At 35.9% G+C, this 19,506-nt stretch overlaps 2 protein-coding genes across 4 annotated transcripts in view; both read left to right on the top strand.

Moving 5' to 3' along the window:
- Nucleotides 1-19,506, top strand: part of LOC108741760 (neurocalcin homolog) — a 143,927-nt gene that overhangs the window by 45,555 nt on the left and 78,866 nt on the right. The gene's annotated exons all lie outside the window — the stretch shown is intronic.
- Nucleotides 1-19,506, top strand: part of LOC108741749 (neuronal calcium sensor 2) — a 132,940-nt gene that overhangs the window by 45,422 nt on the left and 68,012 nt on the right. For all 3 annotated transcript variants that reach the window (XM_025974686.1, XM_025974687.1, XM_025974685.1), the window contains one exon: nucleotides 12,346-12,478. In XM_025974686.1, the coding sequence (XP_025830471.1) occupies nucleotides 12,368-12,478 (111 nt within the window). In that variant the 5' untranslated portion in view covers nucleotides 12,346-12,367. The remainder of the gene's footprint in view (nucleotides 1-12,345; nucleotides 12,479-19,506) is intronic.

Here is a 19,506-nt window from a genome sequence, read left to right as displayed (position 1 = left end):
AATTAGGGCTAAATACCTTCAGGTGTCGTTTCGGTTTCATCATCATTATAAGATCGTCAGTCCTAAGACTGGCCCTGAGCTAATCTTCGCATTTCCCTAAAACTAGAACAACCCACATCCTTAACTGTTTGTGAACAGTCATCTAATCTAGGTCTACCTCTACTCCTCTAATATGTCTCTGACTAGCCCTTCATGCCTGAGAAGGTGTCCTACCAACCTATCTGGCGTTTCTGTTTATAGACAGTAAAGATGATGAGATATCTTCTCAAAGACTGAAGTGCGAAGACAAGATAAGACGAGCCAGAAGACCCATACATAAATTATTTTTCCTACCTATGATACACAGATGAGAGATTTTAAAGGTGATAGTAGGTTTTGATCAAGGATGCAAAAATGCAATTGTACCATAATATGAACATGTAAGAGGTTTTTTGAGGTCCACATTTCAACAAATAAAAGAATGATCATTACCACATCCTTCTTAGAATTTAGATATCTTGCGTTATTGCATTGATCTTCAAGGTCCTTTATACTTGTAAAGACATAGTTAATTGTGAAACAAAATTTGGTTTGTAACAAACTTACGATTACTTTAACTTCTAACTAGGGAATTAAGTTTGTTTAATTTCGGGTAATATTTCGCTACATGTAGTGTCTACATACTTACCTAGAGGTACAGTAAACAAGATTGTAGAAGTAATATACGTTGCAGTATAAGTTGCACATGGTGCAGCGCGCATATTTAACCTCGAGCACATATATGAGAACGGGTTTTACTAGAGCGCTAGCTTGTGTAGAATTAAACCGCATGGTTTATGGCTTTTGTATGCCGATGCATTTTCTCCTTTTCCAAAGTAGAAGTCGCTGTGTACGTAGTAATAACTCAAGTAACTCGTTACGAACGCTTATAAAATTTAAAGATACAACGTTGATACCATAACTCAAGACGGGTCTTGTGCAATGAGCGTTCCCACAAATGCACTCGAAGGACCGGGGTATGTTTGATTAGCAAGATGTGCTTATTAATCGTATAATTGCGAACAGTAATCTAATCTAGGCCTATGATATAGGTACATCAATTAAATTAAAAATATTACCTACTTATAAATACGTGTTGGTTGGTTGAATTGATTTCTGCTAATCTACTTAAAAATAGTTTTTGAAGTGAAACTACATTAGGAAGGAAATTTACTAGGGTATAAAACCGAAATCTGTATCGTTAGGCGTCACGTCACGCGCCACGTGTGACCCCTGTAGGATATCTTCAAAAGGAATCATTTTTAACACATTGTCAGTAGATCGCACCTACGCTGAACTGTGTATGTTGCATATGCGTTTGTGTTTGCTTTTATTTGTAATTTCCCTCTGCAGTTTTGTAAGGTGCATGCGTAAAAGTTTTTAGCAATTCAAACCAATATTCTGCATTCGTTCGCTCTACACAAAGTTGTATACTTCATTTACTTTCTGTAGCGATGTGCCCCTTCCAATGTCTTGGATGCGCGCTAGCAAATTCGTAGGTAGGGAAAAAAAAGCTCATTATACTCTCGACTCTTGTTCATTAAACATACTTTTTCATACAGTACCTGCCAAAAATTTTTCTCAATCATGAATAGTAGTGCGAGTCGAAAACAAGCGTTAAAGCCTTTAATATGTCTTAAAATATAAATAAACATCTCGTTGATATTTTCAGTAGTAAATGGTACCAATAACAGCACATTTGAACAATGCAATTGTAGTGGATAAATTGGTCGATTTTTCCGTGCAGTACTGTACGGATTATACGCTCCTCACCGGTTAAGAGTTTGGCCGAGAGTTGTCTCCTTCCTTTTCTGGCCTAGTGCTGTTCTTTTCTACTTTACGCCGGTCTAACTGAAGGTCACATCGCTACAGAAAGTAAACGAAGTATATTTTGCTGATGTTTAGTAATTATCATCATCATAAGGTTGTCAGTACTAAGACTGGTTGGACAAGCACCTCCCCCTTTCCTATCCTGAGCTAATCTTCGCATTTCCATCAAACTGGAACATTCCACATCCTTAACTATTTGCGAACAGTAATCTAATCTAGGTCTATCTCTACTCCTCTTAGGACTAGACTTGCATGCCTGAGAAGGTGTTTGACTTGCATAGAGTCCTCTGTTCTTCTATTCTTTCTTAATGATACTTAATCTTGATATTATCTGATGTGCTGTCGTTTCATGATATTTACATATTGCAAATCGGGTACTTGTATTTAGTTAATTTAAGTTGTTTTGTGTTTGTTTGGTCGTCCCTGGAACGGTGTTTACCTTACGTAGCGTTGCTACCTTGTTATTTGCCGAGGATATTACTGGAGTTAAGTGCACAGCTAAACTACGATCGATTTTACATCCCTCGTCGAGAGCTATCTCCCTTTTGCGTCAGGCGGTTGTTTAATTTAATTTAATCATCGAAGCACGAGTAATTTTGGACTTTTTATTTTGTAAACCCCTTCTCTCGCCATGACACAGCGGAATTAGTAATTTTGGAATGAATATAAGTACGAGTTCCATTAGTGGACAGTAACGTAAAATTACAAATCTACATAAAGTTTATAAGCGAATGCCGCAAGCGATCGATACGTGTACATTGGCATCATTGATGTGCCCGACAGCCGGATGCCGCAGACCATGAATCATACTGGGAACAAAACTGATGCGACAAAAAAAAAACGTACTGGAAGTTTTCGGAGATAGTCAGGAATACTCTGTGATTGCTCAAATAAGTAACCATCGTCGTACTCGCCAATAATCTATACAGCGAGTTGATATAGATAGTGCACCAACCAGAAAACTGAACAGTGGGATAAAGCTGTAAAATGTGAGATTAGATGAACTTATGATGGGAATGTTTACTATTTATTAAGTGTCGTATCTAAATAATTAGGAGCCGCCGTAATTGATTTCATTGATATATATCAGAGCCGGGCAAACTCGGCTCTTTTGGCTCCCGAGTGCTCCTCAAGGTTAACCAAGTAGCTCCTAATTGATCCTGCGAGTGCGAGTGAGATGATTCTTTCCTTTTCTTATCCCTTCCATTTCGTAGGTGAGTCCCCTCTTCCATAGTCAAACCCAATAGTTTTGCGAACATAGTAACGAAAATTTTCGTAGGTATTACTTAAGTTGCGGGAGTGGTTTCGCTCGTCTACGGGATGAAGGGGCTTGATATGGGAGTGGAAGGGAGAAAAGATAGACAAAACAAATTTATTCATTACTGCTTACTCTCTCGTACTCATTGAAGGGTATGAAGTGACTCAAACTAACCTCATGTAGCGGCTCCTGCGCAGTTAAAGTTTGCCCGGCTCTGATATATATGAACCATTGAGAATCGAGTAGTCAATTCTCTTCATCACTAGTTCAGTTCTTGAGTTTATCGTAACCCTTGTATGAAATAATATACTTTACTGACAAGGACTCTGGGTCCCAATTAAGCCCTTTGTTTGACAAGTGTTTTATCTATCTTCATATATACAACATATATATGAATTTTTTAATTACTGTTTTTCAATGGTGGTGAATGATTAAAGTGCCTAAACGTTTCAAGGGTGTTTGTGATCTTGTGTACGGGAAATCGTAGGATAACGTACGCGTTCGTACATATTACAAAAACATTTCTACAATTGAGTGTGTTCAAAGGCAGCTTTGACGTATCACGTTATACAACCGGATATATGTACATACCTATATGCACACTAAGGGCGAGTTGAAAACCGAACATAGGGATATTTTATTACATGTAGTCGACAAAGGGCGGCATCATCTTTTGAAAAATACGACGTGGTTTAAATAAATTTGTACAAATACCTTTTGTCATCTTTATATATATATATAATAAAGTAATATAAGCCCAACAAATGGAATTTAAAGTTTTTGTGTGTTACGCACCAACGAAAGAAAGTACCTACCTGCAGCATTTGTTCCCGGGTGTGAAAGGGGTGCTGTAGTCCGGGCGGCGTGTGCTGTGCTCAGCAGTTGTTTTCTTACCTCTGCTCTCCGCGTGGCTGGGCATCATTTGCGGTCTGTGTAAAAGCCAAATCCGTCAAATATTACCAATACTTACTTCTGCAAGTGATGAAATACTAACGCGACCGTTTTTTATTTTTTTTTTTTACAAAATTATCTTTTATTTGTTCACTGGCTGAAAGGGGTGCTGTATTTTCTTCCCGAAGGCCATACCCCTAGCGAATATACGATGATTTTCCTTGTTTCCAGGGTCGAAAATATAATACAGTCGAACTTCGATAACTCGAATTTTTAATAAGTCGAACCAAATTGTTTGGCAATAGCGTCAAAGGTAGGAAATGCGTGTAAATTTGTCTTGATTACTCGAACTTCGATTACTCGAATATCTTGATAAGTCGAACGAAATATTTGCGCCAACTTCGATAAGTCGAATTTTCTTGGGGAATCCCGTAATTACGGTCGATTTTAACCTATCGTTTTTAACGTATTTATGCAGCCAGTTCAGTTTCTGCGCTTGCTAAGTTTACTTGTTTGACTTACTAGCTACTACTAACAATAAGTAAAAAATACTGTGCCTATTTCGTTTATATATTACACTAAAGACATTTTTGCGTGTGTTGATATGTCATCAAAACGTACTTTAAAAACATTGTCTGTTGGTCAAAAATTTAAGCTTATAAAGTGGAAAGTGACTCAAGAAATACAGATGTAGCTTTAAAGTATGGTATTCCCGAAAATACAGTTTCTACTATTTTAAAGAATAAGCACTCAATTATCACCGCAGTGGAAAATGATAGTGCAAGTGGGAGTATCAAGAGGCTAAAAAAGCCTGTGTATGAAAATGTAGACAAAGCGGTTTTAGAGTGGTTTAAATCGGCAAGAAGGAAGAACTTACCTATATCCAGGGGGTTAATTAAAAATACGTTAATAGTAGTGTTTCATAATTTTTGTTATTCCTTTGAAAAGCATAGATATTAAGGCACTTATGTAATATTTAACCAATTTTTACTGAAATAAATACATAAAAGTTCATTCACAAAGAAATACTAATTAAAGAAGTATTATTTGATAACTCGAAGTTTTTATGTGTCACATCGCAGTTATTATTATGCCTTACCTGTATCTACATGTATCTGTTTACCGATGTATTTGGGAAATTGCTTGCAGAACTGACTTCCCATTGTTTTGAGATGGCTCTTTGTTCTTTACTCTATATTCAGACAATTTTTTTGAAACAGTCGCTATTGTCTACTCTTCTGCCACTAGATAGTATTATGTACGCTCGGAGAGATGTCAGGAGCTTCTGGTTTCGCAAATTTCCGGATTCTATGCCTCGTATTCGGTAAATATCGCTTGAAACACAATAAAAGATCTTTTGCAGACGGTACGGTTACGATATGATGCCCATAATACTAGCCCTGGTATTATTTATTTTATTTGGCACGTGATAGTCCTACAGATCGAGCACAACTTAGTATATTATTTTTTTCTTCACTTTCGATCATAAAATCCTTTAATGTGCGGGTTTTTTCTTTTGCACATGGCATCACATGATGAGCACATTCCGGCACAATTCTTGTTATTTTTGTGACTGAGAAGTATATTCTTATAGATTCTAACATGTTTAATACGAATGTGAAATATTTTTTTCAATATCACTTGAAAACTCCAAAAGAAATGATAAGTTTTAGTGGGCTATGTTGAAGTTATATCAAAACTAATGTGAAATTAATTAGCCAGAGTGATATCGGAATTTAACATTTCCCAATTAGTCGGAATTAGGCCTTACATGTTTAAATGTGGCGAAAAAGTCAACTTTGGGAAAACTAGCCATAGAATCAAAAAGGGTGTCATTAGAAAACTACACCCTCTATTCCTTATTGTAATAATCCTAGATGGCATATCTCCAAGCACTTTGCAAGAGAGTTATTTTACTTCTTTAAATTCTGAAACGATTCTTTGTTTCTGTGATTTAATAGATTTTCAAGTTATAATACACCATTTAATGTTTCTTATTGTTTATATAAACGACTCGTAAAAAACGCTACTTCGAATGAAAATTATAAATTAAATATATATCATCAGCTGTAAGACTGGTTGAACACGCACCCCGGCACACTATGTTTCCTATCTTCAGCTTATCTTCGCATTTAGAACATCCCAAATCCTTAACTATTTATGAAAAGTAATCTAATCTTAACCCCTGTTTCTGCTTCTAGCCCTTCATGCCTCAGAAGGTAACCTATCTATCTATCTCGTCTATTTCTTGTTGATTTCTATAGCGCCCTCTGTTCTTCTATTCTTCCTCATTTCTAACCTTTTCTCTATACAGTATCCTCATCATTAACCTGTAAAATTTCAAACGCTTGTAACCTTTTCCGCTGCGCCTACCGTCCACGTTTTGCACCCGTACAGAACCATACTCCAGACACACTATTAATAATCTTTTTCTAATTTCTAAATTAATCTTTCACAAGCATAGAAACGTTTTCTTTTTGTTAAAAACTACTCGATTCTGCGCTTTCCTTTGTTTTATATTTCTACTACTCCCTCCATCCTGAATAATCTGACTTCCTAGATACCGAAAATCAGCTACTTCATCCAAGTTTTCTAATATTTCTTCCCATGCATACCAATTGTTTTTATACAGATGATTTAATATCTCCGAGAAAGAAGTATTCGGTATTCTGAAACGTTTTATTGTCTCTTAACGAAATAAAATATGTTACAGTATGTGTATTCAAAATGCGTTTCATTGAAATTTAAATTCCCATGAAAAAGTTATATTTAAACGTCTAGTTGACGAGTTGGTAGATATTTATAATGAAATATAAGTTTCAAGAAGAACAAAAAGGACTAATTGAATAGCATCAGCTTGTAGAAAAGGGCTCCACAATGACAATACCTAATTTACATACAACAGGATTTAAATGTCGTGCTGGTTGGTAGTTTTATACGCGCAATATTCGGTTATGAAAATAGCAAAACGGTGACAGTAGGATTTATGACAGCGAAAATCTGGAAAATTCCCGATCCAAAGGCAATTAATTTCTCATGTAGTCCTTAATTAAAAACGGATTACTTATTTTTGCCGACAACGGACAAACATGTCGGTCTATTATTGTCAGCCATTTTGTGATTTCATTAGTAGGTAATGATGGCAAAAAACAAAAACTGCATTAAATGGCATTGTTGGAGATCGATGATTGATTACCAGTTTATTTGCGTGCGTGGGAAGTTTCGGACGACCTGTCTCCCATTGGCTGGCTATGTCAATTATTATTTGCACATGATTTACGATGCGATAACGGCACGAAACGTCGCAGCCGGTCCGGAACTGATCGACATCGACACACAGTCATTCCCATAAAAAAAAAAAACATACCGTTCTTGTTATGGTGGGTGTCGCTTTAGTTCGAAATTCAATAGAGGAGGGAAGTCCTTTTTTTAGTCCTTTTGAACACCGAACACAAATAATAATGGACAACTGGGACGATCAATCAAAAATACTTTTCCACTGTCTGTCTCTGGAAAGGAAAGCTGTAAATTAAATACACATGTCTCTAAAATGTCACAGTTACCTTAATTGAAACGTCAAATACTGTCATTTGTTTTAAAGCAACTTGAAATCAAAAATTGAAAAAGCTTTGTCAACGTATGTAGGATGTGGTTAAAATGGACATGGTAAGAAAATTGAATGAAACAAAAAGTTTTGAACACTGCTCTTCCATAATATCCATGAATTCCTGCTTGTTATAAATGCAAGCCAACCTTGTAGTAGATCAACTGCTGATAATAATTAACGAGGTAGATTCTAGCTACGGTTCAAATCGTGAACAAAGAATGCTTAAAAGCGAATCAGAAGTGAGTTAGGGTGGTGAGGCGGTAACTATTCTAAAGGATACGTAAACAGTTAAGGTAATTAAAAAAATATATCAAGATTAAATGACATTATGTATGGATCAAGATAGAAACTATTGTGTTAATATGCTCTATCTGATGTGAAACGCGTCAGGTCAAGGTAGCTAAAGGCTAGATGCAACTTAATCTGTCCTCAAAATAATTTACTTTCCTTATTCTATGGTACATTAAAACTAAAATCCCTGTCATGTGTTTAATCATATTGTCCACCGTTATTAGGGTTAATCCTCTGTAAAGGAACCCTTTTAATCATAAAGTTGAAATTAAAGCCGCAGGCCATGATTCAACTACGATTTCATATTTAATAATTTCAAAGTTGACAAAATTTCTATTGGTAAACCAAAAAAAAAAAAAACGTTTACGTGCCTTACGGTCTTGATCTAAAATTTAAAGTAATATGCTCAAATACGTACAAAACGTAACAAACATTGAAACTTAAGCACGGGTTTGTTTGTATAGGATTCGAAGTTAATTTGTCAAGGGAATGCTGCCCTAACCCTCGAGTGTAAACACGTGATTTAGTTATCCTTCAGGAGAATAAAAGGAATGGGATGAAGAAAATTCTTATGTAATGTAGACTGCTTTAATCGCAGTATACAATAGTGTTGTATATCTACTTTAAAGAAAACCCTATTTTTTGTATATAGTATATCTCAATATAAATTAAATTTTTATTTTTATGTGGATACATTGTAGGTTTTTTGAAGTAAAACTTCTATATAGACGGGGTATTACGATTTTTTCTGTCACGAAAAAGCGTTACGGCCGTGTGGAGCGGGTAGATGGTATATCGCCAGGTGAGAGGCGGTAACGGTGAAGGAAAGGAAAGGCTCACGGTGGCGGAGAGAGCGCAACGACTGTATTGCGCAACCTCATGGAGAGCGGGCAGTCCTCTAGAGTCTCGGCGGCGTGTGCTGTGCTCAGCAGTTGTTCTTACCTCTGCTCTCCGCGTGGCTGGGCATCATTGCCTCTATTTGCTGTGTGTGTAAAAGCGAAATCCGTCAAATATTACCAATACTAACTTTTGCAAGGGATGAAATACTAACGCGACCATCCAAAAATTTTTACAAAATTATCTTTTATTTGTTCACTGGCTGATGACATTCCCGCTTCGCTAGAAATATATCTCCTTTGCGTTTCCCCATTTATGTTTTTTTCTTATCTATTATTTTTCAGAACAATAAATTTGTTATATGTCTTTTACGATAAGAAATAAATTTTCGGCTAGATAGAGGTTTTCCTCGTTCCTCTGAAAGTATTTACTTCTGTTAATCTTCGGTGGTTCGATCGTTCGATCAACAATCCCCGAGATTCCTCTTTCTTTTGAACAATATTCTATCAATCAGGCGTTATCGTTAATACATGTGTCCCATTTAGGCAGAACTGCTGCTGCATCCTGCTATTATGTGTCAAGAAGTGAAAATCTGTGCAAAAATGTTTGATAATCACATTGAAATCTGGCGAGCAACTTGAAAAAGGAAAAAGGGGAATAGGAGGGCATGCTCAATAGCAATTAATGAAAACTGCAAGGACGCAGAGACTATTGATTCCCATCCCTTTTGTGTACCCTGCGGGGTTGATTAAATGTACTCTCGTTTATTATTACATTCGTTTTATGTTCGTCGGAAGGAAGATGGAGTTCGGCAAGCGAGTATGTATGAAATATGTGTGTAAAATGAGAAACATCCCTAAAGTAAGAAGCAGTGTTATCTTACAGTTAAACTAAGCAATCTACATAAAAAAAAGATGCCACAAAATTTCTTTTGGTTTTATAGAAAGTGTAATGATTCCCTTGAGCTCTAAAAAGAGGGTGATGATTGATGACTTTTCTTTCTGGATTTCTCAGATACTCAACCGTCTTTTCTACTTAGTATCTACTTAATGGTTTGCCTAATTTGCTTATATTTAAAATGAGAAATAGTAATATCATTCAGAATCGGTTCACATTGGAAGTTTTATTGGTCATTTGGTTAAAGACTTAAGTTTATTGTCTTCAACTTCTGATGAAATATGGGTTCTATTTGTTGAGATACAGATGTAGATGTTACATTGTTCTGAATAAGAAGTGATGATTTCCTGTAGAACTTAAGTAGGTGAACTGATGCTGACCTGATTGGAGTTTAAAGGTCATCGTCAGTTGGAATTGCTTTGCACGTCCAGCATCGAAGATGAAAGTACCCGACTGGAAATTAATTAGTGGATTGGATCCGATGCGGATCAGAATTGCCTGAAGATTGATAAGAAATAAATCAGGCTTTCTGATCCGGGTATGATGGAAAATCGTCACGCCATATATGATCAACATAGGATCCATTTGAAAAATCCATGTCGGATCTGTTTTTATGATCCATGACGGATCCGTTTCGAAAATCTAATGCTAATTAGTCATAACATTACTAATAATTATTGTTAACTTAATTAACAATAAATTTGTTCATTGTTTGATGAACAATATTGCATACAGAATAAATAAGGTAAAAAATAAAGTAGAATATTCTAGAACGTTCCATCAGCCAATTTTCAGGAATTTTTCATTAGCTGCTAGAAACCTTAAGATGTGATACATTGCTGGAAAGCTCTTGAAGAGAGAAGAATCCGACGTCATTGAAGNGGATTAAGGGATAGGATACTCTACTATGATCAATTTCTGATCAGATGGTTGGATCAACAAATAGAGTACTGTGCGCTGATCAATTTCTGATCGGATGACCAGATCAAGGAATGGAGTACTGATCAGAAACTGATTAGATCGGTGGATTGACTGATAGAGTACTGTACTCCTATCAGATGCCCGTATTACGGAAAATCTGATCCGCATCTGATCATAATCCGGGTTCTCTGAACTAATTTCCAGTCGGGTACTTCTGAAGAAGCTCGCCACTCATATTAATGAAACGTTAAAAAGCAATCGTGGGCCCAGTTGATGTAGACTATTAATATACAAAGGGTGTGACTCTTAATAAAAAATAGTGAATAACCATTTAACAGCGTATATGATTAATTCAGTTCCACATAATCATTATCATACGGTCGTCAATTATAACACTCATTGGGCGCCCACTTTCAACTCAATCTTGAGCTAATTTTTGCATTTTCTTAATTATAAAACTAGAACATCCCACATCCCTACCTATTTCAGTAATCTAATCTGTCTTCTTCTTCTGTTCTGCTTTTTATACATCTCCATATACTCATGTCTTAGAAGATATCCTACCATCTGATCTCTCCTTTTTGTGAAAGACTTCCTCCTGCTCTAACGTATATTGAGCTTTAAATTTGAGGTAGTAATTTCTTCTAAACTTTATTTAAGAGATGATAAATTTCATGAATTTATGTTAATTGAAATCCTATCCTGAGCTAATTTTTGCGTTTTCTTAATAGTAAAAGTAGAACATCCCACATCCCTAACTATTTCAGTAACCTAATCTATGCCTTATTCTTTTGTTCCTCTTTATTTCTATTCTGCTTCTAATACATCTCCAGCTACTCATGTCTTAGAAGATATCCTACCATTCGATCTTACCTTTTTGTGGTAGACTTCCTCTTGCTCTAACGTATATTGAGCTTTAAATTTGAGGTAGTAATTTCTTCTAAACCTTATTTAAAAGATAAGAAATTTATGTTAATTGAAATCGAAAGACAATATTGATCTTTGAAGAAGTTGGAGCGGTTTCTTAAAAGATATAACGATTCCCCTCAGTTTTAGATTCCTGCTGAATTTCGATAAGAATATGAGCGTTTTAAAGCTACCTTTTTCTTCTAATCAAAAAATTGAAATCTTAAACTTTTAATGAAGAATGTCACTTGTTGTTATCTTTGAATGAAATATATAGGCTTCATTGAACTTTTAATTAAATGAAGTTAATTTTAGATGAATATTGTATTTGTATTGTAGGCACTAATAATGAATGTTTGAAGAACTAGTAAATCGTGTGTCAAATATTATAACTTAAAGCAGTAATTGCCATGACGAACAAGTAAATATAAAAAAAAATGTACGTACATGAGTAACTAGTGTATCCAACATTATCTTTCCTTTATGTATAAATTACGCTTCCCTTGAAATTTGAATGGGTCGCAATGATTGCTTTGCCCTTCGGATAAAGGACGAATTTTCATTGAGGTAAATGATATCTCTGGCCTTAAACAAGGCACAATATACTAATTAAATTAATAATACTTGATAATCTGATATGATTCCATAATTACACTAAATAGATTAAAATGTAAAAACAGTTGGTTTATTTCACAAAATATTTTATCTACCTTGGCCATATTGTTTCGGATAAAATGCAATTGTAATGAAATCGTATTTAAAGAAGACTTTTAAAGATCGTCATTATCAATGAATAAACAAGAACCACTTTATCTTACTGTAACACTTACGTATGTTAAAGGTATCGTGAATCAAGTGTACTAATGATACCATTGTGTTTTGGTTGCAGGTAAAAAGCTGCACGGGGCGTCATGGGGTGCTTCGGCAGCAAGGACAAATTGTCCAAGGAGGACATGGACTTCCTCAAATCGCACACGCGTTACGATGAAAGCACCATTAAAGAGTGGTACAAAGGCTTTAAGGTTAGTAGCTAATAATAGTCCAAAGTGTATAATATGATAATTATTTTGGGGAAATCCTGGTAGGAATTTAATTATGTGTAATGAGCCGATTAGTGTTCATTAATTAGATTGTCGGATCCATTGCCTATTAGTCGTAGTTCAGCGGATCTTACAGCTAGCTCCTGGTTTGCGCCAAATTACGAGGGTTGATCCCTTTGCACTACCCCTGACCCAATTATAAACAGAAATAATTATTTATTTTTACATCGCATCACATTATATGCAGACCAACCTTACAAAATTAAAAGTGTGAACCCGTTAAATCCTATCTACAGTAGACGATAAAGTTTGGGGCAGTCTTAGGGAGTGTGTCGAATAACCATCATTACTATGTTCAGACCATAATACAGAGTAAGGTATGGACCATCGGGGTTTACCATCACCGAAGAAATTCAAGATGAAACCATCAACAGAGACTGTGTAATTTTAGTAGATTTCCTGCTAAATAGGGGCACAATTATAGGTGCTTATTATGGCAATTTTATTATGTCAGGTAATAAAAGACAACGGTCGGAAAAATTATGCATTAGTGTTCTCTTGCAAGGGGGTGATAATGCATTCGGTCAAGCGTCTGCCATTGCCAAAGCTGCGGTAACTAAAGCAGGTTTAGAATTAGTTGATCATCTACCATATTCCCCAGATTTGACTCCTAGCGACTACCAACTGTTTCCAAAACTTAAAGAATCCTTACGTCGTAAACGATTTTTGTCAGATTAAGTGGTGATATGTGTGGTAAATTAGTGGTTTTCAGAATCCGAAGAGTCTTTTTTTGTCGGGAGGCATTAGAAATGCTAGAATATCTTAGTGAACACTATTAGAAAAAATAAATGTAAAATATTCGCAAATTTGTTATAAAGTAAGTAAATTGGTTAGGGGCAGAGCAAACAGATAAACCCTCGTATTTCGTGATGTTCTGGGCTTCTTCTCTCTCAAAGAAACATTCTAATGAGCTACATATAAATTTTACGTTTTGTAATATTTTCTCTTAAACATGACGTGCAACCTTTATATCAAATGGTAAACTGTGTCGCATTTTATAATGGCAGGAGTTTAAAAGCATCAAACTAATCGCGCATTATATTAATGACGCTTGTGTTACGACGTTAATTTAATTCGCTGGTGTTATCTGCATGTTGATTGTAACGCTTCGCATTTTTTTTCATTTCATTACACTGCACGGACCTGATATAGATGATTTACGAACATCGAATTATTAATTGCATTTTAACACGTTTTTACGAGGATGTCATGGCTAGTTTTTAAAAACACGTCATGCGAATCATTTTACCATCACTGGTGATGTTATACTTTCTATAGCGATTTGACCGTCGCAAAGTAGAAAAGAACAGCACTAGGCCAGAAGAGGAAGGAGACAACTCTCGGTCAAACTCTTAACCGGTGAGGAGCGTATAATCCGTACAATACTGCACGGAAAAATTGACCATTTTATCCACTACAATTGCATTGCTCAAATGTGGTGTTATTGGTACCAATTACTACTGAAAATATCAACGAGATATTTATTTATATTTGAAGACATATTAAAAGCTGTAACGCTTCTTTTCGACTCGCACTACTATTCATGATTGAACAAAAATTTTGGCAGGTACTGTATGCAAAAGTGTAATAAAATAATTCGAAGTGGTCTGTATTCTGTCGGAACTGCCAGACGCGGATCGCGATTTCGATCTTTTTGGATATCATCAGCGCGTCGCAGACAACTCCGACAGAACACAGACCAACTTTGTCTATCACATTGAGGTTAGCTACGCCGGGATTTCTTTCAGCATGTAGATATCCATATAGTTGAATGAACCTTGTTGGAGCATACGTAATCCTAAAATGTAGTATCGTACTACAGATGGCGTTTACCGCGCCATTTGTGGTATTTTCATGAAAAAGTATGTTTAATGAACAAGAGTCGAGAGTATAATGAGCTTTTTTGCCCTACCTACGATTTTGCCAGCACGCATCGAAGACATTGGAAGGGGCATTTCGCTAGAGAAAGTAATTGAACTATACCAGGTGTAGTTGAGACGAAATTGGCAAAGAGTCCGCAATAAATTATCTGTGAGAATGGACGTCATTTACTGCATTTTGAACACGCCCTTGTTAAGTTATGAAATGCTTCATAAATAGTAAAAGTCCGATGATGGCAACATGCTCAAATTCTGCTTGTCTGCATCTCTTTCTGTTGCACATTAATCAGTGTAATGTTATTCCTTTTTCTTTATTAGTGTCCGCTGCAATTTCAACCTGACATCTCTTTTCTATGTTTACGATATTCGCTACAGCGTCCGTCGTATGTCAGCTACCTCTCTAGTGTAGTTAATAGTTTTATTGCGGACTGTGCCAATTGTGAACGCCCTAAACATAGCAATAAATGTACCCGAGACTTTAAAAAAAAAAAAACCCTGGGGTACCCTAAATACTGAAAAGTCAAGAAACTTGACATCAGTAAACGTCACTGCCGATCTTTTGAACTATGTTCGGTAAATAATGCACCAAACTAAAATTGGTTACAGTACAGGTTATAGTCTAAAAGATAACAATGAAACACTAATAAAAATGAAAATAAATTTTGCTAATTTGGATAATATTTTTATTCGTTCAGTGCTGGTGATATTAGTTATTTTTAAAAAGGATTTAATTATGTGTAGTAATTAACCTCTTCTTTGGTACTGAAACGTCTATTTTTAGCTCGTCCTTTTTAGTTAAAATTGGTGAAAGTGAGTTGTTTGTAATTTTCAAAATTTGCGTGTTTCTAATAATAAATTACCTCCTGTGACGCAGTAAAAGGGTGCGTATAGGTCTAACGATGCTTTCTTGTTATTAATGCATGTCATTTTAAAATTACTGCTGTTCGCAATGAGTAACCAAACAAAGGAAAAGTGGCAATTGCTAATTAGGTAATATGTATTTCGTACGATGAGTTAGGTGTTATAAAATTAATTGAATACACTGTTTACTTATTACCCAATTTAGTTACTGAGATTCTGATAAAATAATTCGAAGTGGTCTGTATTCTGTCGAAACTGCCAGACGCGGATCGCGATTTCGATCTTTTTGGATCTCATCAGCGCGTCGCAGACAACTCCGACAGAACACAGACCAACTTTGTCTATCACATTGAGGTTAGCTACGCCGGGATTTCTTTCAGCATGTAGATATCCATATAGTTGAATGAACCTTGTTGGAGCATACGTAATCCTAAAATGTAGTATCGTACTACAGATGGCGTTTACCGCGCCATTTGTGGTATTTTCTGAGATTCTGATAATTTTTATTTAATGTTGAATAATTTTTACACCACATATAGACAATTAGTCTTATTTATAAATTAAAACTTTAATTTGGCATTCTTTAAATAAGGATACCCTTTTTAGAATCTGTATAGAACATTCTTGATTACTTTCAGAAACTTTGTTTTGCGGTGTATGATTTATGACCGGTGCCTGTTGGTGCTCATGTACATCAAACGTGGCACTGGTATCGATCGTCAGCGGCTTTCGTTTATAGTAGTACTAGTTAAAGTGTATTTTGCTGATTGTAACTCCAACGCATTCATCAACGAATGTGATTTATCAGCAGAGATATTGTGATTAATAACACTCTGTGACTAAGACCATCGTCAGGGCAAATTTACTATCTGTGCTACCGTAAGATTGCAGAAAATAAACCAGGTGCAATACATTATACCTGTACCGTACATACTTATACGCATGTACATATATTTTTGTTTAAGTATTCGCGCATTTTACCTCGGATTCGATTTATGTATGCACATCTGAGGTGTGTACATTTCAAGCTGAATTTAAACGCCGTAAATCATAGTTTTGGCACCTTTGGAGCCTCGTTCGCTCCTTTAGATGTGATTAACGGAATTATTAACAGTTGAGTGAACACCAACTGCAACCTGTGTCTGAAACAGGTAACTAATGTTGTGCTCTGGATTGTGTAAAGAACAAGACATGGGATTTGTATGAATGTGTTTGAAATATTTGTTTTGCTTTAAAAATCGAAATGTAAAAATTATTTTTAATTGTAATAGAAATTCAAAAATGATTCTGTGCCGTTAAAATTATAATTATATTACTACGAGGGTGCATTTTTAAGTTCGCGGAATGGGTAAGTAGGTCGTTACTGAGGGTACTTACCCGAGTAATTACGAATACCAAGTTTCACCGTAATTATGTCAGTAGTCTTTGAACTACCATCGACCAAACAAGTCAATCGGGAACAAATTGTGAAATATGGAGAAAATGCAGTACCCCGCTGTTATAAAGTTCCTTACCAAGCAAGGAAAATCAGTTCAAATCATACTACAAGAGATGTCATCCGTTTACGGGGACTCTTGCCCAGGTAAAACCATGGTTTACAAGTGGCATATGCTCTTCAAGCAAGGCAGGGACTCACTTGACGACGACCCACAGCCAGGCCGGCCGATCTAGGTCACCACTCCGGAAAAAAGTCGAAAAATTAATACTGGATGATGCCCTACTTAAGAAGAAACAACTCGCAGAAATGGTGGGAGTATCAAATACAACCATTTTTAAAAATTTTCACGATCATTTTGGAATGATTAAAGTCAGCGCAAGATGAGTACCGAGAATGTTAAAAAAACAACAGCTTCTGAAGTGTTCTCGCGCGGTTTTGGACCTCTGTAGTGAAGATAAAGATGGAGTGTTGACTCGAATTGTTACTGGGGACGAAACTTGGGTTCATCATTATGAACCTGAGTCCAAACAGGACAGTGACAGTGACACAAAAAAAAGGCACACTACCACCCAAGAAGTTTAAGGTGTCACAATGGGCTGGGAACTCATGGCGATAGTCTGTTGGGATTCAAAAGGTGTTCTGTTGATCAATTATAAAGATAAAGGTGTCTCCATTGCCGGAGAATATTGTGCTTCAAACCTAAAGCGGTTAAAGGAAGCAGCCGAAGAAGAAAGAAGAGGAAAATTGTCCAAATGTGTCCTCCTGCACGACAACGCGCCTGTTCGCAAAAGCCGTGTGTCCTGCAAAAGGTGTACTTCGAAGTTTTGGCTCACCCATTGTTTTGGGCACAAAATTATTTTATTTTGAGAGCCCTTTCAAGTGTCAGTTTGAAACTTGATAGTTCAAAATTTTGTGATTACGTGAAGAACATAAAACACTGTTTGTAAATAACTTACATGTTTACTTAATTTACGGTGTACAAGAAAAGGAATTAGAAAGAAAAGTGAATTGATTGAGTGTTGGTATAGAACTACTGTTTCGGCTAGTGGTCAAGTACTTATATTAACTTTGAATTGTAGAGACGGGGTTGACAAATACACAAAGAAATATACAAGTCTTCGTAAAGTGGTAACAACGACCCGAAAATAATATAAACATGAATCTGCAGGCCAGATGACAATAATAGAGATGTGAATCATTTGAAAATATGGAAAATACTGCCTAGATGGTAATTTAATGATCCTTGCAATCTAAAGTATTTAGGTACCTGCAGAAATCAGCATAAACGGAAACTTTAAACCTAAGTAAATAAATGCAATAACCAAAATACAAAATAAGAATGTTGAACCAGAAAAGACAAACATAAATGAATACTGGATTTTGTTACATACAATTAAGTAAAGCTTAATTGAATATAGTATTGAATAATAAATGTTATCATCGTTATAACACCCACCATATAGTCCTGCCCTAACTCCAAGCGATTATTACTTATTCCCAAACTTGAAAAAAGTCTTCGTGGGAAGGTATACGTAAGTTGATTGAAATATCGGAAAAACGTATAAGGGTAGCAGGTTAATATGTTGAAAAGGAAAAATAAATTCGTACTTTTATTTCCACTTCTTACCCCCCATTCCGCTAACTTACAAACTCCCCCTCGTAAGTGTATTTAAAAGTTACAAGTTATAAATTGTCCGTATATATGATGGTATGTACTGCTGCAAAGAAGAAAATGAAAAATTTATTCTAGATACTCATTACATTTGTAATTTCCTGCCTAATTAGCGAAAGCTCTGGGATTTTCTTTGAAGTCATTATTTTCTTTTGAAATTTATTTTGAAATCAGTGCAGCCTGAATTAATCGCCGGAACTCCCTTCATTAATTTCGCGTCTGAGAAAGGGCAAATTCTTAATTGCGCAAGAACTTGAAAGAAGTTAGTACCGGCAGCAAGAAAATGCGAGACTTTCTGCAAGGGATGAACTGTGAATGTGTTTTGTTAACTTTCCTCTGCAGTTTCTGCGAATGCCTCTCTCCATCGTTCTGTTTGTGTTTCATTATATTGTCTCGGGCGAAGCTCAAACTTCACCGAATTAAACGGCGAGAAGATATGTATACTCTGTTTGTTTATTATCTTTCTAAAAAGTGCAATGGATTTATAATAAACATCGACACGAAAGTTAATGGTGCAATTTGATCGGTGGCATGCCTATTGATGGTAATGTGGTGCAGTCCCCCAGAGAAACTGAAAACTCAAGGAGGTCATAGTGCTTTAAAAAGCGGAGAACGATTTTTGTATGCTAATAGTACCTATAGGGTTGTTCGGAAAGTCATTTCGTTTTTTTTGTGGAAATGATAGACAGTTTTCGTATAATAAACGAATACTTTATTAAATTATATATTGACCGTTCTGGTCCAACACCTTTTGCCATCTTTCTGGTAGTAGCATAATTCCACGCTCATAAAATTTTTGGTCTTTGCTGGCAAAAAACTGATCGAGGATGTTTTTGACCTCCTCATTTGAAGTGAAGGTTTTACCGTCTAAAAAATTTTGGAGTGATCGGAACAAATAATAATCGTCTGGAGAATATGGTGGGTGTAGCATTGTAACTCATTCAAGCTGTAAAAGCTTTTGGCGAGTGACCAAACTTGTGTGAGGTCTCGCGTTGTCTTGGTGAAACACTACACTTTTCCTGTTGATTAGTTCTGACCTTTTCTGTTGAAGTGCATCATTCAGTTTGTCCAGCTGATGACAGTAGACTTCCGAATTAAT

This window comes from Agrilus planipennis, unplaced genomic scaffold (assembly GCF_000699045.2).
Source record: "Agrilus planipennis isolate EAB-ADULT unplaced genomic scaffold, Apla_2.0 scaffold16, whole genome shotgun sequence".
Classification (NCBI taxonomy): domain Eukaryota; kingdom Metazoa; phylum Arthropoda; class Insecta; order Coleoptera; family Buprestidae; genus Agrilus; species Agrilus planipennis.
This window is presented reverse-complemented; position numbering and strand designations above follow the sequence as displayed.